General features: G+C 47.7%; 1 protein-coding gene across 6 annotated transcripts in view; it reads right to left on the bottom strand.

The window, feature by feature from the left end:
* LOC106603506 (spectrin repeat containing, nuclear envelope 1b) overlaps positions 1 to 23,769 on the bottom strand; it is a 151,808-nt gene that overhangs the window by 67,537 nt on the left and 60,502 nt on the right. For all 6 annotated transcript variants that reach the window (XM_082974731.1, XM_082974743.1, XM_082974740.1 and 3 more), the window contains 23 exons: positions 18,859 to 19,176; positions 18,473 to 18,628; positions 17,991 to 18,161; positions 17,361 to 17,687; positions 10,441 to 10,593; positions 10,064 to 10,231; positions 9,698 to 9,877; positions 9,373 to 9,519; positions 9,021 to 9,146; positions 8,497 to 8,673; positions 7,358 to 7,623; positions 6,589 to 6,838; positions 6,215 to 6,490; positions 4,495 to 6,129; positions 4,063 to 4,236; positions 3,588 to 3,751; positions 2,775 to 2,919; positions 2,317 to 2,535; positions 1,651 to 1,925; positions 1,204 to 1,369; positions 782 to 937; positions 386 to 538; positions 29 to 211 (listed from right to left, as the gene is read on the bottom strand). In XM_082974731.1, coding sequence (XP_082830857.1) covers positions 29 to 211; positions 386 to 538; positions 782 to 937; positions 1,204 to 1,369; positions 1,651 to 1,925; positions 2,317 to 2,535; positions 2,775 to 2,919; positions 3,588 to 3,751; positions 4,063 to 4,236; positions 4,495 to 6,129; positions 6,215 to 6,490; positions 6,589 to 6,838; positions 7,358 to 7,623; positions 8,497 to 8,673; positions 9,021 to 9,146; positions 9,373 to 9,519; positions 9,698 to 9,877; positions 10,064 to 10,231; positions 10,441 to 10,593; positions 17,361 to 17,687; positions 17,991 to 18,161; positions 18,473 to 18,628; positions 18,859 to 19,176 — 5,985 coding nt within the window. The remainder of the gene's footprint in view (positions 1 to 28; positions 212 to 385; positions 539 to 781; positions 938 to 1,203; positions 1,370 to 1,650; positions 1,926 to 2,316; positions 2,536 to 2,774; positions 2,920 to 3,587; positions 3,752 to 4,062; positions 4,237 to 4,494; positions 6,130 to 6,214; positions 6,491 to 6,588; positions 6,839 to 7,357; positions 7,624 to 8,496; positions 8,674 to 9,020; positions 9,147 to 9,372; positions 9,520 to 9,697; positions 9,878 to 10,063; positions 10,232 to 10,440; positions 10,594 to 17,360; positions 17,688 to 17,990; positions 18,162 to 18,472; positions 18,629 to 18,858; positions 19,177 to 23,769) is intronic.

Here is a 23,769-nt window from a genome sequence, read left to right as displayed (position 1 = left end):
CAAAACATTTATACAATTGGTTCCTAACCTTTTTGAGCCAGATGGTTCTACACTCAGCCAGTCGGGCAGTGTGGTGGTGGATGTCTCCTAACTTGACTATGGAATCGCTCAGCTGTTTGGCCAAGATGGGGTTCCGTCTGCCGAACTCCTGGACCGCAGCATCCAGCTCTGAGAGAGTCCGACGACAGCTCTCCAGGTCATCACAAAGACACTGTGGAGAGGAGAGAAACTCTGGGTTAAACGGACTGACCAAGATAGCAGCTCTGGGTGCTCATTCACTTTTGTATGTATTTCAGTTTACTTCCTGAATTGAGTGAATTGACAAGAAATTGACCCCAACCCTTATTCAGAGTCATATGCATGAGCATCTTCAGCTCCCGCTCACCTTGGTCTCGTCTTTAGCGTGTTCGACATCACTGGCTTTGTCTTTGAGTCTGGTGGAGATGGCTTTCATCTTCTCCGACACGTCATGGATCCTGGAACTGAAGTCCTCCTTGATGTCTCTCGTCTTCTGAATCTCTCTCTCTTTGGATAGAACCTTAGGAAATTCAGAAGAGAAACGTACAAACTTAACCCTGTAATAACTTCTCTAATCTTTACATTTACAATAGTAAAAGATACAGTAGTTGACGTAGTGGACCGGTTTCCTGGACAGAGATTTAGCCTAATCTATTTTAATGGAGATTCTCCATTGAGCATGCTTGTTAGTCCATGGCTATGCTTAATCTGTGTTCAGGAAACTGGCCCAGTGAGAAATAGCAAGCACTAGATAGTCCGGTACCTGGTCCTCAATGGCCCCCAGTGCGAGGGACACCTCAGCCAGCTGCATGGAGATCTCTGAGGGCAGGATGGTGTACAGGTCCAGATACTTGCTCTGCTGCTGCTCTGCTATCTTATCCAAATGCTGACGGTACCCGATCACATCACTGTGCACCACCTGTACAATACATAAGAGAAACATGGTCATGCACATGTACCAAGACTCAAAAACAAGCCACTCACATAACAATTCTTTAATTTACGCCATAGCTAGCCTTGATCCCAGCCTGAGACTATGCCTTAGCATACAGTAGTACTTGATACAACAGTTGAGTAAATGCATTATGGAATTTTGCATTTGCAAAAATTGCAAACAATTTAGTGATCATGTGTTAGATTGCGTTTACTCAATCTCTACTTCCATAGGGTTAGTCAGCGGCTTACCTCCAGCTCCTGCAGCAGAGCATCTATATCTGGGGTAGGGTTGAGAAGCAGCTCCCTGGTCTCCTGGATCCAGGCTTTGACCACACTCAGGTTCTTCTCCACCTCCTCTCTATCCCTCAGCTCCATCCCAGCCTGGCTACGCTTGGTACGCGCCTGTTGCAGCAGACTGGTGGAGAGATATAAAACCACTCAGCTCCATTATTCTGTTCCTCCTAAGATATTTGAACTGTTTTTGAACTGGAGGGTTGGGAAATACAGAAGACAAATTTCCACTTGTAACTAAATGGACAATTATCTCTCTTATTCTGTTCAATGCAAACAACAACAGATCTAATTCCTGAGTTGCCAATCCATCTGTTATGCAAATGCAAAACATTGCCAGACTCATGGAGCTCTACAGCGGCTGTGGGACGAGACCATGCAAAACCTAACAATCTTGATCTGCACCTTTCCATGCGGTCTTGAACAGCTCTGATCTCCTTGAGACTGGGCAGTTCATCCTGTTCGGAGGTGGGGGATGGTGAGGGGACCTCTACGTCATGGAGCAGGCTGAGGGCGTACTGACGCAGCAGGGTGAGGGAGGACAGCTCCCTCTCTATGTCCTGGATCAGCAGCTCATGCTGGTCCAACACAGACTGTAAGGTAGCCTTGGAGGCCTTCTCCACAGCACAGTCTATCACACGGCTCTGAAGCTCGTCCACCACGTTCCTCAGCTTCACCATCTGAAAGGAACACATTCGGGGGAAATCTAGATAGTGTGCTGAACCTGTAATGACTTGTTTATAAAGCGTCATTGTTAGCTTCTACTATGGAGTAGTGTACACTCTTTAGAGAACCTTTACGGCAGACAGCAACAAAGGGCATTAGGGGAACAAATAAATAATCCAGCAAGTGCTGATAGTACACTGTTTAGTTCCCTTTCAGTCAGTATACTGTACAACGGACAGCTATGAGGATTGCACTCTTGTCCCCCTGTTGTACCTCGTTGCCCTCCTTAGGGAACAGTAGTTTTATTCATGGACTTAGGTTGATATTATGGTCTTCGCCACTGTTTATTCGTGAACACACTGTACTCACACTCATAGTCTCATGTTTCTGTGTAGCCTACTATACCTTCTCTCTGAAGGTCCTCCACTCCTGGGCCGTGTCCTCTAGGACCCTCTCCTGCCCTCGTGCTACGCTGCGTAACCGGGTCCAGCGCTGCCACACCGTGGTCATGGAGCGGCTGATGGTGGCCTTGCTGGCGTCACTACCCACCAGCTCCAGCTGGGATGCCTGCTCCTCCAGCCCGGTCAGCTTCTCCTGGAACCCATTCACCATCGACACCAGGGACTGGCAGGGAGGGAGGAGAGGAGGAAATATACACACAAGAGAAGAGTCGTGGTCAGTTCGCATATTATGAGTGTTCATAAATAAAGTCTAATTTTGACTTCTTTGTGCTTTGATTGCTAAAGATGAATGTACAATGACGCCATCATTTGGCTAATTACGCCGACATTAGAAAATTGTTTCAAGTAATGTAAAAGTCAAAACAGAAGAAAATCTTTCTTTTCCCCATGGTCCTCTTTTACCCTATGACTCCTGAGCTTCTCCTCTGCCTCCAGAAAGGTGGCAGCCTTGGCGGTGGAGAACTCAGTCAGCTTCTTCTCTGCCTCGTTCATCAGTTCAATCACTGTCTGCCTCGTCTCCTGGTAGGACTTCCACTGGGCAACACAGCTAGGGACAACACAGGACAGTCAATTTCATTCACTTCCATTCCAACTTTATTGTACCAGTAAGGAAATGCATGGTGCAGCCAAGTATTTACAGAAGATTTTTAAGCAATAAGGCCAAGGAGGTGTGGTATATGGCCAACATACCATGGCTAGGGGTTGTTCTTATGCATGACGCAATAAAGCCATTGGCTGTGGTATATTGTCCATATACCACAACCCCCTGAGGTACCTTAATGCTATTATAAACTGGTTAGAATATAATAGCAATAACGGTAAAAAGTAATTTTTTTGTCATACCCGTAATACATGGTCTGATATACCACGGCTTTCAGCCAATAAGCATTCAGGGCTCAAACCATCCAGTTTATAAAACATAATATGCACTTCATTGTGTTGGAGGGAAGCATGTGTTGAAGGGGATTTAATGTCTTAGTTTCAATTGAGTAACAATGTCACGATGACGGCGATCACTGTCTGTTATGCTAAGTTAACACTAAATTGTCCATCTCTGCACCAAGGTCTCTCTCTCTCTGTATTCAACACCTTTAAAACCATATTGTCCATGCACAAATGATTTTAAGTCGCTTTGGATGAAAGTGTCCACTAAATGGTATATATTATATGTCCATATTTTGGTTACAATTGAACCTTTTCCTTTACTTCCTGTACCTGATCAGGACGTCCTGATGACACTGCAGCTGATCTCGGACCTCCACTCCTCTCTGCTGAGCAGACTCCACACTCAGCCTAAGCTGCTCCTTGGCTGTAGGGTTAACCAGGTTCTCCAGCTGTGGGGGCAGAGCCTCCAACTCCTGCAGGTGGCCCAAGAACTCCTGCCACGAGGCACAGGGAGAGAACGTGGTTAAGGGAGAGGTAAAGGGAGAGACAATCAATCACATCAAAAATGGAAAAAAGCCACGTAAAAAAAAACACTCTTGAATATAAGTTGCAATTGAACCTTTGCTTCAGTTTGCTTTACCTTTTAGCAACATATCCTAATAGACCATACTTTATTTAGTCCTGCCAAAGGCCCAGTTCGTCGAAAACGTCCTATTAAACTAAACACTTTGGGAGCGTTATACCATTGCGTGGATTCATTTTTTGCTCTACATTATCCACCCGGACAAGTTATTGGAACACCCACCTGCTCCGAGGCCATGATATCCTCCTGCTGGCGTAGACATTCCTCATAGTTCTCTACGTCCACCCCCAGGCTGGCTAGCTGTAGGAAGGCCACTGCGTCCTCCAGCCACTCACATGCTGACTGCATCCGGAAGTGGTACTTCTGACACAACGCTAAAGCCTGCTCCAGGGTGATCTGGAGAACAGACAGGGAAGGGAAATGGTGAGTATGTGAAGCTAACAATACTAATAGATGTCAACAAACAGGCTATGTTATTGTCACTATTATTACCTCACAGCGTACAAAAATTCCAAGAAACATTTGCAAAGTTCCTAGATGAAATCCTTCAACTGAGATTTTATAAACACCTAGGGGATTTGGGAAATTTTCCAGATTTTTGCAACCCCACTCCCTTATATTATAATACATCGAGATAATATGATATCACTTCACCTGTTTGGAGCTCAGAGCCTGTTGGACATCAGCCTGTAGTTTGGCCATCTCCTCCAGGCTCAAGTCAACGTGGGCTGGGACCAGCTCATTGGCGCTGGTGTACTTCTGTTTCTCCCTGCTGCTCAGGGCAGCCACGATCCTCAGCCTGGACTGGACCTCTTCCTGCATAATCTGCTGCTTCCTGATCTCCTCCTGGACCTTCTCTACCCTCACGTCCACCACCACAGCACAGTCCAGCTCATCCCTGATTTGCTGCAGCCAGTCCAGGGTCCGCTTCACCTCCGTCTCAAAGTCTTTACTCTGGACAAACCTATTCTCACACTCCACTATCAGCTCCCCTACGGCAGACTGCAGGGACTGCAGCTCCTCCTGCCACAAGACCACCTGTTCTCTGGAGGCCTCGTGGGAAGCCTGGTCCAGCTGAGGAGCCAGGTTGTCCATCTGCTCCATGAGTCTGGAAAGATGAGAGCTGGCGCTCTGGAGACTCCCGGCCAGGGCGTGGTAGTTCTTCAGCCTCTCCTCCGCCGACTGAGTCTCTGCGTTGACCTTGACCAGCTGTTCTTTGGTAGCCTTCAGCTCTGAGTCTACCTGCATAGCCATGGCCTTGTGGTCCTCAAAGGACTCCAGCGTGTCGTCGAGGTGCTCCACCCGCTGTTCGATGAGCCTCTTGAGCCCATTGTAGAGGCTCACCAGCTGGGTCATCTCTTCAGGCCGCCAGGGTTGACCGGTGCTTCGGAATCCTTCTTTCTTCTGGTTTAGTTCACTGACAGCCAGACCAAGGTTGCTCATATCAACCTGAAGAGCTTTGTAATCGTTCTGTAAACTGACAACCTCCTCTGTCTGTAGACCGACAGGCTGAGTCCCCAAGTTATGGAACTGCTCCTCAAGCTCCTTCAACGCATTATGTGTTACATCTATGAAGGAGGCATACTCCTTTCTGGATAGAATGGCCTGTTCAATCTTCTCCTGTTTCTCTTTGGCTAGAGCTAGTATGCTATTGTATTGCTGTGGGAGAGCATTGAGTTTCTCATCCAAGTAACAGTGGTCCACTTCATTCAGAGTGGGCAGGATCTCCTGACCAGCTCTCTGGACAATCAGTAGGAGGTTTTCATATTCCATTGCCTGCTCTACTATCTGCTGGTACTTCAACAGCTGCACGCTCAGCTCCAAGTCACCATTCATGAGGTTAATCTCAGGGAAGGTCACAATGTCTGCCTGTTTCAACCACTGACATGTCTTCTCCAGGTCTGCCTTGAAGTACTTTCTGGAGACAAGCACCTTTTCCAGCTCCTGCAGCCTCTGGCCACACTTCTGTAGGGCCTTCTCAAAGATGTTCTGCAGCTCCTGCAGCCTGGTGAGCATCTCAACCTTCTCGTCCTCGGTGGCGTCCCTCATCAGGTCTCTGCCTTGGGACCACAGGGAGGTCAGCTCGCTCTGGTAGGCCTTTAGGCTGCTCTGGATGTTCCTGCAGGTTCGCACCTGCTTGGCCAGGTCGTCAGGTAGCAGGGCGATGTACTCCTCTGCCTGGGCCTTCTTCTCATTCTGCTGGACCCAGGTGATGGACTGGTTGACAGCCTGCAGGAACTGTGTTCTCTCTGTGAAGGCCTTGCTGAGGTGCTTCCTCCTCTGGGCCACCTTTATTTTATTTACACAAAAAGATAATAGCATGAATACAGTATACACATAAGTTAAACAGGCATATCTTTTTTAAAACACCCACCTTCACACTGAGTGACTCCACCTCAGCCTGTGTGTCTGAGATGAGCTGCTGCAGGCGCTGGCGCTCGTTGAGCCCCAGGTGAGCCAGGACGCGGCCAGCGTCGCTCATGGCCTGGGCCAGAAGCAGCTGCTTAGCCTCCAGTTCACTGCAGATGCTGAGGTGGTCAAACAGGAAGCTTTGGGACAACTCTGGAGGAGGACTCATCTTCATGGCTTCAGACAGGGCAGGCTGCTGCTCCTCGGCCCACTCCCGGGCCTCCCTCAGACGGGCCTCCACCTGAACAGAACAGAATAGATACTTAATTGCCCATAGGTTAGACCAGAAATGTGTCTTCTGCCTTTCCAAACACTCCCCTCCCCCCCACACACACACACCTGGGCCATGTCCTCCAGGGTCAGCACCGAGTCCTGGATCTTCCTGTCGATGAGGCTCTGTAGCTGGGCCCAGCGCTGCTCGAAGTGGCCGATTTGCTCTTTGACCAGCTCTTTATCGTCAAGATTCAGATGGTAGATGACTTTCTGCCTCTGGTCCTTCAGGTCCTCCAGAGTTCCCTTCTGGTCTCTGAGAGCCACGGAAAGTTTTTTCAACGCCTCCAAGTGCTCAGATGAACTTTCAGCATCAGTCCTTGGAGAGAAAAGGAAGATTCAATGACTGGATTTCACAATAACAATTTTTCAAAGCTAACACACATTCTAGGTGATGATAGTGACTGAAGAAGTTCAGTTATACTGTTCAAGAAGAATGTTTGAGACCCATTGTCATGGTTTTTAGAATGTTGGTGCAGCTCCAAAACTCTTAAGTCATGTTACCACTGTCATGGCAACTATGATTATTCAGCTATTCCACATAGTCAGTCTTCTATGTGCTCTGGAGACTGTTCCCACATCAATATACTTTTGCTATGAAAGGGATTGCTCATTCTCTAGCAACCCACATAGCATCAAGACTGACTGGGATTTGGCCACACAGAACCAAATATATTTTAAGTTGTTGCTTTTTTGTGATGTTATCAATACATAACGTAATCACTTTAATAGTGTATTGTGATACTATTACAGGTGGAATCAGAGCAAATTTATTACACTTCTAGTTCCCATCCTGTAGTAACTTAGTTGTGTGTTTCAGATACATAGATGACCCCACCTGGCCAGGTTGTCCCACTCCTTGGACACTTGCTCAAACAGTGCCTCCATGGCTGTGATGCAGTCGTGGTACTCCTGGGTCCTCTGCAGGTCCTCCTGCCTCTGTTCCTGCAGCCTGTTAGCCTGGTGACACAGCTCCAGCCAGGAGTGGCTCAGACGCCCTACTTCCCCATGCTCCGGGCTGGCTTGGCCCTCAGTCAGACGATTCACACTCTCTGTCATCCTGGTTAGGGTGGCTTGTTTACTCTGCAGCTGATTGCTAAACTCCTGTTGGAGAGAGTAGAGAAAGATTAATTGGATTTGATCAATGTGCATGTTTTGTCTCATGCTGTGTTAGTGGTTTGTATGTGAGCAATATCCTAAATCGGTGAAACTGATATTGACAATTACACATTTTTCATCTAAATTAAGATTTGTATTTATTCATCTGGCTGATCAGAGAAGTATTTTTAAAGAAGGTAGGGAAGATGGGAGTGCAACCTGGACTCGGGGGTAGACGTAACATAGTAAACAAAAATCCGGGACACTCAAATTAGAATGATATGTTACGTTTGGTATGTAAGTATTCATTTGTGGATGTCCAGCATCCATTTTGTATGAAATGTTACGAATTGCAATTCGAATGATATGTTACGAATTACAATATGTTGAGGCTAACATTAACTAGGTGGCTAACGTTATCTAGGCTAGGGGTTAGGGGTTAAGGTTAGGAGTTAGGTTAAAAGGTTATGGTTAGGGTTAGTGGAAAGGTTAGCTAACATGCTAAGCAGTTGTAAAGTATCTCAAAAGTAGTAAATAGTTGCAAAGTTGCTAATTAGTTCAACTGCAAAAGTTTTCCGTGATGAGATTCGAACACACAACCTACAGGTTGCTAGACGTTCACGTTACACGCCGACCAACCACCCTCCTTTTGTTTTTACCTTAAGTAACCTTCTGTCTTATTTAAACATACCAAATGTAACATATCATACTAATTTGAGTGTCCTGGATTTTTGTTTACTATGTTACATCTAGTCTATGAGACCAAGCTGGGGAGTGAGACCCTGCTCCCTATTTTTTATTTATTTTTTACTCTGCACATTGCAGTCTATGCTCCTATGTGGTTTATTGGTGACAACGTTTTGACCATAAGATCTCTACCTTGGCCTGGGTGAGCATGTTGTGGGCGATCTTGGTCTCGAGCTCGGCTGGTCTTCTGGAGAGACTGAGGAGCTGCTGCTCCATGTCCTGGAACAGACCAGACAGCTCCTGCTTCTGCTCCTTTATCTCCTTCCAGCCCTCCGACAGCTCCTGGGAGCTAGACATCCTCTCCTCGATCTGTACAGTACACAGTACAGTGTACAACAATATGAAGTATACAGCAGAGCGCACAACAACATGAAGTCAAAGTATGAACATAGGATTGTTTTATTGTGATACTTAATGTACTTCAGCTTTATGATGTCTTTACTGGTTGTTGTATGCCTATTTGCAGGCCTACATATTTTCCCTGAACTCTCATGCCCTGAACTAATGTTGTTTTTATTGTGAGAGATGGTGAGAGTAAGATGTACGTATTACATATGGCAAATACTTGAAACTCATGGTGAAAACCCTGTTGTCAATATGGTAAGGATGAGTGATGATGACCAGAAGTGAATGTACGGTAAGACCATCCTACACACCGTGTGTTTGACCCGCTGGACCTCAGCAACAGTGACTCTCACAGCATCATCAGATAGGTCACACACAGAACACACCAGGTCCAGGTACGTACTGGCTTGCTCCTGTAGAGCCCTGTAGTGCTTCACCTGTACAGGTATTATACAAACAAATGTAATCAGCTTGATAAAACATTTTAATTTGTTAATTTTCCTTATTTACCCAGGTTTTCCCATTGAAGCAGAGCCTTCTATTTCACCTGACCACGAAATTCCAGAATTCTAAAGCATAACATTGCCATGAAAACACCATTATTGTGTCATTCGATTCTCATTCTCTGCCAATAAAAGAGCAGGGAGCAGTCTAGTCAGTAACCTGTTTGAGGGCCTCCTGCAGGCCAGAGGGAGGATGACAATGCAGCCGGAGCTCCTCATGGACAGTGGAGAGCCAGGTCTGGCACTGCTGCAAAGTGTCCTGGTGACTGACATGTTTCTGCAGCTCCCTGTCAAGACTTTGGTACACCTGATGAAGCAGACACAGACACACAGAGACAAGTGAAGAGATGGAGCCGGTAAGTGAGTAGAGTAGTGTAGCGTAGAGCAGATCATAGTAGAGTATAGTTGATTAGAGTAGAGCACAACAGAGCAGACCAGCGTAGCGTAGCTTAGCTTAGAGTAGAGTGTTACTATACTATACTCACACGCTGTGCAGTGCTGCAGATGGCTGAGTAACTGTCTCTGGTGCCCTGCTGGTGAGCCTGGACCTGCTGGCTGATCTTAGCCTGCACCTGGTCTGTAGTACAGTTGGACATCAGGTCATCTCCCTTCTCCTTCAGACTGGTCAGGCGCTCCTCGAAGCTAGCTATCTCCTCCATGATTGCCTGAGAAGAAATGTGACAGACAAGGGTTATGATTATAAACCCAAAACTTCTAAATTGCCATTTTAGAATGCTGGTTTAGAATTTCAGAAGCATAATTCCATTGTCACGCAAACAGGTGTTATTGCATCATTTCATTCTCATGGATTCTCATACGGTTCCAATCCACAAATTAGTGAATCTACTCACCTTGTGCCGAGCCAGTTGCTGTGTTGCCGTCTCCATGCTGCAGGTCTGCATGGAGTCTGAGGTGACCAGCCTACTGGACATCTGAAGGAGCCACTTCTCCACCTCCTGAAGCTCACTGCTGTAGCCCTCGTGCTCCTTCACCCACTCCATTAGACTCTGGACCTGGACCTGTAAATAGTACAGGATTACTTTTTTACCTTAGACAAAGCTACAGTAGCCGTCTCAGCCACCACATCAATCAGGTAGGACAATGACACATTTTGGTTGCATGCTCTAGGTAGCTAGCTAGTCTATCAAAATAGACTAGACAACTATAAACCAAGGAAGCTCTCTAATACTTTAAAAGTGAATCATGTGTACTGTAATAGAACACCTACCTTGGCTGCAGTGCAGAGGTCCTGGTAGTCTGTCTGTAGTCTGCTCATGTTGTCCCTGATGGCAGGGTCGCGGACAGAATCCAGCAGAGCCTCTCCTTTCTCAACCACAGACCTCACCGCTGACTCGTGAGACTGCACTGTCTGCTGGATCGTCTATGTAAGAGGAAAAACATCCTTTGAATGTCAATAATGAATCATTTGTTGATGATATATCTATTTTTACAAGGCACACATAGATACAGTCGAAGTCGGAAGTTTACATACACCTTAGACATACATTTAAACTCAGTTTTTCACAATTCCTGACATTTAATCCTAGTAAAGAATCCCTGTCTTAGGTCAGTTAGGATCACCACTTTATTTTAAGAATGTGAAATGTCAGAATAATAGTAGAGAAAATTATTTATTTCAGCTTTTATTTCTTTCATCACATTCCCAGTGGGTCAGAAGTTTACATACACTCAATTAGTATTTGGTAGCATTGCCTTTAAATTGTTGAACTTGGGTCAAACGTTTCAGGTAGCCTTCCACAAGCTTCCCACAATAAGTTGGGTGAATTTTGGCCCATTCCTCCTGACAGAGCTGGTGTAACTGAGTCAGGTTTGTAGGCCTCTGTCACGACACCGACGGATGGTGGCGCCCCTCCTCGGCCGGGTGGAGCTCGGCGGTCGTCGTCGCCGGCCAACTAGCTACCATCGATCCCTTTTTGTTTCACTTTCTGTTGGTTAGGTCTAGGTAGGCACGCACCTGTTTTGGGTTAGTCATTAGTAGGGGGTGTTATTTAGTTTAGCGTAGGATGTCTGTGTTTGTGCGTGATTGTGTTTCTTGTCCGGTTTATGTGCTATAGGAACGTGTGCTGGTTTTCCTCTGCCTGTGGTTGGTTTCATTGTGTACACCACCGCAGAATTATTTAAGGGCTGCGTCCCTATATATTTGGCGACCACATCCAGTTTTCTTGAATAAAGAAGTGTGGTCAAGAACTCTCTGTCTCCTGCGCCTGACTCTACCTCTCCTGTTTTTTTCGAGCCAGCCCGTGACAGAAATCACGCACCGAAACTTGATGGAGTCAGCAGGAGCTTCAGCGCCAACCCTGTCCATGGAGGAAAGAGTTGAACAACACTCCACCCTGCTCCACCGTCTGGGGAACGCCATGGATCAGGTGTTGGCGCGCATGGAGAGCTGGGACCGAAGCGCTCTCGGCCCCCTGAACGCAGCAGGTCAACAGCCTGCGCCCCCACCAGCACCCACAGCAGCCAGTATCAGTGGGGTGAAACTCGCTCCCCCCAGGGAGTATGATGGGACGGCCGCTGGGTGTAAGGGCTTCTTACTCCAGTTGGAGTTATACCTGGCGACCGTTCGTCCCTCTCCCTCGGGGGAGGAGAGCGTCAGCGTCCTCGTCTCCTGTCTCACGGGTAAGGCCCTGGAATGGGCAAACGCCGTGTGGGACAGTCCGGACTCAGCCAGGGACAACTACCCAGAGTTCACCCGCCGCTTTCGGGCAGTATTCGATCATCCCCCGGAGGGGAGAGCGGCGGGTGAGCGGCTGTTTCACGCAGGATTTTGCTCTCGAGTTCCGGACCCTGGCCACGGGAGCAGGGTGGAATGAGAGGGCCCTTATAGATCACTACCGTTGTAGTTTGAGGGAGGACGTCCACCGGGAATTAGCCTGTCGGGACACGACCAACACACTGGACGAACTGGTGGATCTGTCCATCCGACTGGACAATCTGCTGGCCACCCGCGGACGTCCGACCCGGGCCCTGCTCATTCCACCCTCCAGCCCTCCTGCTCCCACGCCTATGGAGATAGGGGGGGCAGCAGCCAGGAAGACTGGAGGGGGAGTTCGCTCCTGCACCTCATGTGGTCGCAGAGGGCACACTGTGGACCGGTGCTGGAGAGACTCACCTGGGAGTCCAGAAGGCAGGCAGAGCGCTCCTTTGACACCTCAGGTGAGTCAGCACCCGCCTCACCCAGAGCCCCCTGTCCGTCACATGTATGTGTCAGTGTCTTTTCCTTGTTTCTCCCCTCACTCCCGGTTTAAGGCGCTAGTCGATTCAGGCGCGGCGGGGAGTTTTATGGACCGTGGGGTCGCGGCTAAGTTAGGGATTCCCCTGGTCCAGTTGGACCAACCCTTCCCCGTGCACGCCCTAGACAGTCGACCACTAGGGTCAGGGCTGGTCAGGGAGGTCACTGTGCCACTGGTCATGGTAATGCGGGGGGTCATGATGGCTCTTAAGGGGTGGTCAAATGAGTGCTCGGGCAGGTGCATAGGAGTTTCCATCGGTGCGACTACGGTGGAGAGTCCAGACCAAGTCTCCACCGTGCACATTCCCTCAGAGTATGCCGATTTGGCTATCGCCTTCAGTAAAACGAAGGCGACCCAATTACCACCTCATCGACGAGGAGACTGTGCGATAAACCTCCAGGTGGGCGCTGCACTTCCTCGTAGTCACGTTTATCCCCTGTCTCAGGAGGAAACAGCGGCTATGGAAACTTACGTCACTGAGTCTTTGAGGCAGGGATACATTCGGCCATCTAACTCACCCGTCTCCTCGAGCTTCTTTTATGTGTTGAAGAAGGAGGGAGGTCTGCCCCCGTGCATTGACTATAGAGGTCTAAATGCCATCACAGTGGGTTTCAGTTACCCACTACCTCTCATCGCCTCGGCGATGGAGTCATTTCACGGGGCGCGCTTCTTCACGAAATTGGATCTCAGGAGTGCATATAATCTGGTGCGTATCCGAGGAGGGGACGAGTGGAAAACTGCATTTAGTACCACATCTGGCCATTATGAGTACCTCGTCATGCCGTATGGGTTAAAGAATGCTCCCGCAGTCTTCCAATCCTTTGTGGACGAGATTCTCCGGGACCTGCTCGGTCAGGGTGTAGTGGTGTACATCGATGACATTCTGGTCTACTCCGCTACACGCGCCGAGCATGTGTCTCTGGTGCGTAAAGTGCTTGGGCGACTGGTGGAGCATGACCTATACGTCAAGGCTGAGAAATGTGAGTTTTCCAAACCAGCCGTCTCTTTCTTGGGGTATCGCATTTCCACATCAGGGGTAGTGATGGAATGTGACCGCATCTCAGCCGTGCGTAATTGGCCGACTCCCACCACGGTGAAGGAGGTGCAGCGGTTTTTGGGATTTGCCAATTACTACCGGAGGTTTATCCGGGGCTTTGGGCAGGTGGCGGCTCCCATTACCTCACTGATGAATGGGGGCCCGGTGCGGTTGTGGTGGTCCGCGGAGGCGGACAGGGCCTTTAGTCGTCTGAAGGTTTTGTTCACCGACGCTCCGGTGCTGGCGCACCCGGACCCCTCTTTGCCCTTCATAGTGGAGGTGGACGCGTCCGAGGCTGGGGTAGGAGCCGTGCTGTCCCAGCGCTCGGGCGCCCCCTCCAAGCTCCGCCCCTGCGCCTTCTTCTCTAGGAAGTTGAGTCCGGCGGAGCGTAACTATGATGTGGGGGACAGGGAGCTGTTGGCTGTGGTCAGAGCCCTGAAGGTGTGGAGACATTGGCTTGAGGGGGCGCGTCACCCTTTTCTCATCTGGACTGACCACCGCAATCTGGAGTACATCCGGGCGGCGAGGAGACTGAACCCGCGTCAAGCCAGGTGGGCGATGTTCTTTACGAGATTTCAGTTTAACATCTCGTATATCCCAGGTTCCCGGAACACTAAGGCCGACGCACTGTCTCGTCTCCATGACGCCGAGGAACGGTCCACCGATCCCACGCCCATACTTCCAGCCTCCTGCCTGGTGGCACCGGTGGTCTGGGAGGTGGACGCGGACATCGAGCGGGCGTTACGGACGGAGCCTACTCCTCCGCAGTGTCCAGTGGGTCGTAAGTACGTTCCGCTCGGTGTTCGCGATCGTCTGATTCGGTGGGCTCACACGCTTCCCTCCTCGGGTCACCCAGGGGTTGAGCGGACAGTGTGTGGTCTTAGTGGGAGATACTGGTGGCCCACCTTGGTGAGGGACGTGAGGCACTATGTCTCCTCCTGTTCGGTGTGCGCTCAGAGTAAGGCTCCCAGGCACCTGCCTAGAGGGAAATTACAGCCCCTCCCGGTTCCACAACGACCATGGTCCCACCTGGCGGTGGATTTCCTGACCGATCTCCCGCCGTCTCAGGGCAACACTACGATCCTGGTCGTTGTGGACCGGTTCTCTAAGTCCTGCCATCTGCTTCCGTTACACGGTCTTCCTACGGCCCTGCAGACCGCGGAAGCCTTATTCACCCACGTCTTCCGGCACTACGGGGTGCCCGAGGATATCGTCTCAGATCGAGGCCCCCAGTTCACGTCCCGAGTGTGGCGGGCGTTTATGGAGCGACTGGGGGTTTCGGTCAGTTTGACCTCGGGGTTTCACCCCGAAAGTAATGGGCAGGTAGAAAGGGTAAACCAGGCGGTGGGCAGGTTTCTGCGGTCCTACTGCCAGGACCGGCCAGGGGAGTGGGCAAGGTTCGTGCCATGGGCCGAAATGGCTCAGAACTCTTTGCGCCACTCCTCCACCAACATGTCACCATTCCAATGTGTGTTGGGTTATCAGCCGGTCCTGGGGCCATGGCATCAGAGCCAGACGGAGGCCCCTGCAGTGGAGGAATGGGTTCAGCGCTCAAGGGAGACCTGGAACGCTGTGCAGGAATCCCTGGAACGAGCCAGGGAGCGACAAAAAGCGAGCGCTGACCGGCACCGCAGCGAGGCCCCCGTGTTCACCCCAGGGGAGAGAGTCTGGCTCTCGACCCGGAACCTGCCCCTCCGTCTGCCCTGCCGAAAGCTGGGTCCGCGGTTTGTGGGGCCATTTAAAGTCCTGAGGAGAATAAACGAGGTGTGTTACAGATTACAACTTCCTTCTTATTATCGTATTAACCCCTCGTTTCATGTGTCTCTCCTCAGGCCGGTGGTAGCTGGTCCGCTGCAGGAAAATGAGGTACGGGAGGTCCCTCCACCCCCCCTGGACATCGGGGGGCCCCCGGCGTACACAGTCCGGTCCATCTTGGACTCCAGACGCCGGGCGAGGGGCCTGCAGTACCTCGTGGACTGGGAGGGGTACGGCCCGGAGGAGAGGTGCTGGGTACCGGTGGAGGACATACTGGACCCAGCGCTCATCCGGGAGTTCCACAGCCTCCATCCGGATTGCCCTGCGCCTCGCCCTCCGGGGCGTCCTCGAGGCCGGCGTCGGCGCGCTGCGGGAGCCGCGCGTCAGGGGGGGAGTACTGTCACGACACCGACGGATGGTGGCGCCCCTCCTCTGCCGGGCGGAGCTCAGCGGTCGTCGTCGCCGGCCTACTAGCTACCATCGATCCCTTTTTGTTTCACTTTCTGTTGGTTAGGTCTAGGTAGGCACGCACCTGTTTTGGGTTAGTCATTAGTAGGTGGGGGGTTATTTAGTTTAGCGTAGGATGTCTGTGTTTGTGCGTGATTGTGTTTCTTGTCCGGTTTATGTGCTATAGGAACGTGTGCTGGTTTTCCTCTGCCTGTGGTTGGTTTCATTGTGTACACCACCGCAGAATTATTTAAGGGCTGCGTCCCTATATTTTTGCCGACCACATCCAGTTTTCTTGAATAAAGAAGTGTGGTCAAGAACTCTCTGTCTCCTGCGCCTGACTCTACCTCTCCTGTTTTTTTTCGAGCCAGCCCGTGACAGCCTCCTTGCTTACACCCGCTTTTTCAGTTCTGCCCACAAATGTTCTATAGCATTGAGGTCAGGGCTTTGTGATGGCCACTCCAATACCTTGACATTGTTGTCCTTAAGCCATTTTGCCACAACTTTGGAAGTATACTAGGGGTCATTGTCCATTTGGAAGACCCATTTGCGACCAAGCTTTAACTTCCTGACTGATGTCTTGAGATGTTGCTTCAATATATCCACATAATCTTTCTTCTCATGATGCCATCTATTTTGTGAAGTGCACCAGTCCCTTCTGCAGCAAAGCACCCCCACAACATGATGCTGCCACCCCCGTGCTTCACGGTTGGGATGGTGTTCTTCGGCTTGCAAGCCTCCCCCCTTTTTCCTCCAAACATAACGGTGGTCATTATGGCCAAACAGTTTTATTTTTGTTTCATCAGACCAGAGGACATTTCTCCAAAAAGTACGATCTTTGTCCCCATGTGCAGTTGCAAACCGTAGTCTTGCTTTTTTATGGCGGTTTTGGAGCAGTGGCTTCTTCCTTGCTGAGCGGCCTTTCAGGTTATGTCGATATAGGACATGTTTTACTGTGGATATAGATACTTTTGAACCTGTTTCCTCCAGCATCTTCACAAGGTCCTTTGCTGTTGTTCCGGGATTGATTTGCACTTTTCGCATTAAAGTACCTTCATCTCTAGGAGACAGAACGCGTCTCCTTCCTGAGCGGCATGACGGCTGCATGGTCCCATGGTGTTTATACTTGTGTACTATTGTTTGTACAGATGAACGTGGTACCTGGAAATTGCTCCCAAGGATGAACCAGACTTGTGGAGGTCTACAATATTTTTTCTGAGGTCTTGGCTGATTTATTTTGATTTTCCCATGATGTCAAGCAAAGAGACACTGAGTTTGAAGGTCGGCCTTGAAATACATCCACAGGTAGACCTCCAATTGACTCAAATGATGCCAATTAGCCTTTCAGAAGATTCTAAAGCCTTGACATAATTTTCGGGGGTTTTCCAAGCTGTTTAAAGGCACAGTCAACTTAGTGTATGTAAACTTCTGACCCACTGGAATTGTGATACAGTGAATTATAAGTGAAATAATCTGTCTGTAAACAATTGTTGGAAAAATGACTTGTGTCATGCACAAAGTAGATGTCCTAACCGATTTGCCAAAACTATAGTTTGTTAACAATAAATTTGTGGAGTGGTTGAAAACTAGTTTTAATGACTCTAACCTAAGTGTATGTAAACTTCCGACTTCAACTGTAGACAGATCTGTTCATACCTTGTATTTGGCTAACTGGGCCTTCTTCTGATAGAGCTCAGCTTTGGGTTCAACAGGCATCCCTAGCAGAGCCTTCGTCTCTGTGAGCCACTGAGCCTGGGCCTTGTACTTGTCCAGGAAGTCTTTGGAAAGGGAGATGCACTTCTCCAGGGAGCTGTGTTCAGTGCGTAGCCCAACCATCAGGCCCTCTAGCTGGGAGAGATGGGTGTCCACCTCCTCCCTCAGCTGGTCTGCATCTGGTTCCTCCAGGAAGGCCATGGCACGCTCCGTCTTCTCACGCATCGTCCTCAGGAAGCTGTGACCCTGCTCCATGTCACCCTGCAGAGCCTAGAGGACAGACACACATATACATAGACAGAAAGCAGAAACCATTATGCCTGTGACTATAACCTTCTCAGAGGATGAAGCAAAGCCTTGGGAGTTAAAGCCTTGGGAGTGTCAATGCAATGCTAAAAAACACAAGGTCCGCACTCACAAGTAGTTCAAAAGAGCTTACTTTTGCTACGCTAACAGTTGTTGTTTACCAACTCAGTCACTTGAGGCATGGCTTCCATTTAGCTGAAGCTCAGACCGTAGTCTCTCTTATGCCAGACTCAAGGCAGCAGCTGTAAGAAGAGACTATAACTGTACCTCCAGTTTCTTCTTCTTCCTCTCCATGGTAACACGGTCCACTACGTCGATGCTGATGGCCACAGTGCTGAAGTTGTTCTTGGCAGAGCTCAGCCAATCAGAGAAGGTACTGAACACACTCTGGGCCTCCTCTATGCAATACACCTCCTCCTGCAGCTGCTTGATGCTCTCCTACGTCATCAACACAGACATTTTAGGAAAAAGCGAGAGACAAAATTGTCAGATCTTGCACTGTGGTTTCAGAGCTTTGTGAGTGCAAAGTGTTGTTGAGCAGAAGGTCCCAGGTCCGTGCCCAGGTCAAGACAGGGATGAAATCTACTGTGTTACATGTGGTTGTATGCGTCAGTGTGTGTGTGTGTGTGTGTGTGTGTGTGTGTGTGTGTGTGTGTGTGTGTGTGTGTGTGTGTGTGTGTGTGTGTGTGTGTGTGTGTGTGTGTGTGTGTGTGTGTGTGTGTGTGTGTGCATCTTTAAGTGTTCCATACCAGTAGGTGCAGTAGCAGGGCGTGGTAGCGGGCGGTGAGCTGGGTAGCTCTGGTGCTGACCCGGCTGCTGATGTGGGTCTCGTCCAACACTTGCTGGGCTAGAACACTCAGACCCTCCACCTCCTCCTGGTACACCAGCACCTCCTCCTGCCAACCCTGTATACAGAGAGACACATATAAATATGGCATATCATTTATTGAAACACAGGGGAACTGAAGGAGGAAGATACAGAGGAGGAGGTTGAGGAGGAGGAGAAGGCTACATGCTACCCCTTACTGCATAACGCACACACACAAGACTGTGTAACTACTAATATAACAATAATCAACATCATCATTGATGTCACTTCGTGTTTCACAGCAATCTACTCTGAACCACTGCTGACCTTAATTAGTTGCAGCTGAGCGTTCTTGGTGGCGCGGTCTGACCTTCGATGGCTTCGTAGTTGACCTTTGCTCTCCATGCTCTTCAGCCAGCTGTCCAGACGCTGAAACTTCTGCTCCATCTGGCGGAGCTTGGCCAGGGCACTGTTGAGCTGGCCCCTGGTGTCTCCCAGCCTCCCCTGGTACAACCGCCAGTCTTGCTGCACAGTCTCCAGGACCCGGTCCTCGATCTGAGGGACACCCCATGGCACAACCTGGTCTCTACTGTCTAGCAGGGTGTTGAGCAGGGCCTGGCCCTCCGTGCACTGGACTTGTAGCTCCTGGGAATGAATGCAGAGAGACAGCTGTCATTATTTACAACTGGCCATTACGAAATATTACTGGACATTCCAACGCCATTATACTGTACATCTCGCGCCAACAGGCAAAGATAGGCATTTTTCCCAATGCTGAACAACATCTATTTAGAAAACAATTTTGAATATGTGTCACGTCCTGACCCTTGTAATATGTCATTTGCCATAGTAGAGCGGTCAGGGCGTGACAGGTGATTGTGTTGGGTGGTTTTGGGTTTTCTGTTTATAGGTGGGGTTTTTCTAGTATTCTATTTCTATGTTTTGTTTTCCAGGTTTGGCCGGGTATGGTTTCCAATCAGAGGCAGGTGTCTTTCGTTGTCTCTGATTGGAAGCAATACTTAGGCAGCCTGTTTTCCTTGGTGGTTTGTGGGTAGTTGTTTTCCATTTTAGTCTTTTTAATTGACGGGACTGTTGGTCGTTTTCTTGTTTTGTCAAGTGTCGTCATTAAAAGCATTGAAAATTAGCACTATCCACGCTGCGTCTTGGTCTCCATTTCACGACCCCTGTGACAATATGATCCATTATATTCAATACATCAGGGGCCTGTTGGACCAGTTGGGCATAATAAACAGTTGGTCTTGAATGCTAGGTTGGTCGTAGCTACGTCCGACTTTGTGATCAGAGTTTACACCTTTTGCACCAACCAAAAATAAGACTAGTTGTAGCTAAGTCCGACGTAAGATTTGATGATTTGTAACGATAGTTGCTAGGCAGCGCCAGTTACTAAGCTGTTACCATCCTCGTGGCAGTTCTAAACTTTGCAAGGCATGTCATTTCGCCCATCAGTTCGCATTGCCCACCACCACATGCACATTTCCTAAACCACAACTGGATGGATCCATAATGAATTACTGTGTGAATAAATATCACTGAACAACGAAAATATAATATTGCAATAAAAGGCTAACGCAATTGAAGGCATGTATCAAATTGTTGCTGACTGAAACGTCCAAAGTCCTCCAACTGTTATAATAAATGTACAGCAACAACAGCCGTGTGTGGTCTAGATGATCATTTCCACACCGTTTTGATTGGGACGATGCCATCGCGCTGGTTTGAGAAAAGCATGGTGACTTGTCTTGTTAAATCAATCAATGTCAGATTTTTGTTTACAATGAATCTGTTTTGGATATTTGGTTACAATACGGCTGGGGAAATGTTAGCTAAGTTGAGGTGAGTATTCATCATCATTAGTCTAGTTTGCTCATCTATTAGCAGGACTGATACCATTTTGCTAGCATGTTAGGCTACAGTGGCTTGCGAAAGTATTCACCCCCCTTGGCATTTTTCCTATTTTGTTGCCTTACAACCTGGAATTAAAATAGATTTTGGGGGGATTTGTATCATTTCATTTACACAACATGCCTACCACTTCGAAGATGCAAAATATGTTTTATTGTGAAACAAACAAGAAATAAGACAGAAAAACAGAACTGGAGCGTGCATAACTATTCAACCCCCCAAAGTCAATACTTTGTAGAGCCAACTTTTGCAGCAATTACAGCTGCAAGTCTCTTGGGGTATGTCTCTATAAGCTTGGCACATCTAGCCATCTAGATTTTTGCCCAGTGGGAACCCATCCTTCAAGTTGGATGGGTTCCGCTGGTGTACAGCAATCTTTAAGTCATACCACAGATTCTCAATTGGAATGAGGTCTGGGCTTTGACTAGGCCCGTTTTAAAGCTTATTCAAGCTAAAATATACTGTAGGTGTGTTGACTATGATAAAGGTACTGGATTATGAGGTGTCTTTTTTGCTAAATGAACAAATTAAATAAGCAGTGGCATGGTGCATATAGCCTTAGAAGAACAATGACATATACCTCAATGCAGTCATATTCATGGCTTATTGGGAGTGTGGCTTTCAGTTAGTTCTTTTTGGCAACCGATCCCGTGAGAGTGAATGTCATTCCAGTTCATCTGTTCTGTTATATTTAATCAAATCTGACTAACCCAGTGAACTGCTTGCTATCAATACTATCTGATGGTGTTCGCATGTTTAGGTAAAAAGACAAATAATATCCCGTTTGGAACACTGACAAGTAAAGAGCATAATATATAAGTTTGGACACACGTACTCATTAAAGGGTTTTTCTTTATTTTTACTATTTTCTACATTGTAGAACAATAGTGAAGACATCAAAACTATGAAATAACACATACAGAATCATGTAGTAACCAAAAAAAGTTAAACAAATAAAAGTATATTTTATATTTGAGATTCTTCAAAGTAGCCACCCTTTGCCTTGATGACAGCTTTGCACACTCTTGGTATTCTCTCAACCAGCTTCATGAGATAGTCACCTGGAATGCATTTCATTATATCTACAGCCTTACTTCACTCATGCCACGGTCTCTGCATACAATATAGCTGATTACACGCATGCACCATTCAATCTGATCGCACGCACAAACTACCTCACTTTGTTGCTTACATGATCTTGTCCACCTCCCTGTTCTCATTGTCCTCTGCCACAACCAGGCTAAAACCTAGCCAAGCCATAATACTCACCGCATTTGTTGAGAAATCTTCCTCGCTTGGTGACAAGGCAGGCATCTGTAGGCTACATGTCCAGTGGTGATAAATTAAATTAAAAAAATTAAATGAAGAAAAAGGATGTCAGCCTTTCCCGGCCTTAGCCATGGTCGGCATATCTAATATATGCTCATACCCCACTCTCACTTTTTGTATGCCACTATTGTATCAAATACACAGGATTTAGCGCCTCAGGTTTCTCGCCCTATCTCACACTCGCAGGCCCTCAGACAGGCTAATACCAAAGCCTCTTTCAGATAATAATACGTATAATATAGATGATAATAATAATTATAAAATTATCAATAATACTATACAAACTCACTGCTACTACTATAGGAAGAAAGTTTTATAAAGCCTCAAATGAAGCAGACATTGCGGTATTGATACAATGAGGGTTGTAGAGAATAGCGGCAAAATACAACAAATTCTAGAACAGAAGCATAGAATTCTGGCACAGTGTGCAAAAATAACTCACACTGTAAGGGCTGTTATTGATATTTAGAATTTACGCGTCAAAAGGTTAATGCGTTTCAGCCAATCAGTTGTGTTGTGACAAGGTAGGGGTGGTATACAGAAGTTAGCCCTATTTGGTAAAAGACCAAGCCCATGTTATGGCAAGAACAGCTCAAATAAGCAAAGAGAAATGACAGTCTATCATTACTTGAAGACATGAAGGTCAGTCAATGCGGAAAAATTCAAGAACCTTGAACGTTTCTTCAAGTGCAGTCGCAAAAACCATCAAGCGCTATGATGAAACTGGCTCTCAGGAAGATTGCCACAGGAAAGGAAGACCCAGAGTTACCTCTGCTGCAGAGGATACATTTATTAGAGTTAACTGCATCTCAGATTGAGGCCAAATAAAAGCTTCACAGAGTTCAAGTAACAGACACATCAACATCAACTGTTCAGAGGAAACTGCGTGATTCAGGCCTTCATGGTCGAATTGCTGCAAAGAAACCATGACTAAAGGACACCAATAAGAATAAGAGACTTGCTTGGGCTAAGAAACACGAGCAATGGACATTAGACCGGTGGAAATTTGTCCAAAATTTGAGATTTTTGGTTCCAGCCGCCGGGTCTTTGTGAGATGCAGAGTAGGTGAACGGATGATCTCCGCATGTGTGGTTCCTACCGTGAAGCATTGAGGAGGAGGTGTGATGGTGTGGGGGTGCTTAGCTGTCTGTGATTTATTTAGAATTCAAGGCACACTTAACCAGCATGGCTACCACGCCATCCCATCTGGGTTGAGCTTAATGGGACTATCATTTGTTTTCAAACAGGACAATGACCCAAAACACACCTCCAGGCTGTGTAAGGGCTATTTGACCAAGAAGGAGAGTGATGGAGTGCTGCATCAGATGACCTGGCCTCCACAATCACCCAACCTCAACCCAATTGAGATGGTTTGGGATGAGTTGGCCCGCAGAGTGAAAGAAAAGCAACCAACAAGTGCTCAGCATATGTGGAAACTCCTTCAAGACTGTTGGAAAAGCATTCCTCATTAATCTGTTTGAGAGAATCCCAAAAGTGTGCAAAGCTGTTATCAAGGCAAAGGGTGGAAACTTTGAAGAATCTAAAATAAATGTTGATTTGTTTAACACTTTTTTGGTTACTACACGATAGGTGTAATATAGATGATAATAATAATTATGCAATTATCAATAATACGTGCACATGACATGTCTTTTATCACCATTATTATTTGCACTGGCACCGGACATGATTCCCTATTTTCCTTCATAATGGTCTTAAATAAATCTTCAAAAAGTTCTTAAATGTGATGTTTTGGTGCCTTTAGGGCAATTCAGAAAGCTGATTGAGGACCTTATTTCTGATTAATGTATTTTGTATTTATATTTATGTGTGTATCTTCTGTAATTCATGTCATTCAGGTCTCAGTATGACTCCCTGATAAAATAAAGGTTAAATAAAAAAAACTGTTATTATTTGAAATCCCATTTCCCATCAACTGTCAATAATAATGAGTAGTATAGCTGAACGTGGGTCACTTGGCTTTAC

Source organism: Salmo salar, chromosome 01 (assembly GCF_965601325.2).
Source record: "Salmo salar chromosome 01, fSalSal1, whole genome shotgun sequence".
NCBI lineage: Eukaryota > Metazoa > Chordata > Actinopteri > Salmoniformes > Salmonidae > Salmo > Salmo salar.
The sequence above is the reverse complement of the archived record's forward strand: the minus strand, read 5'-3'. Positions and strand labels throughout refer to the sequence as shown.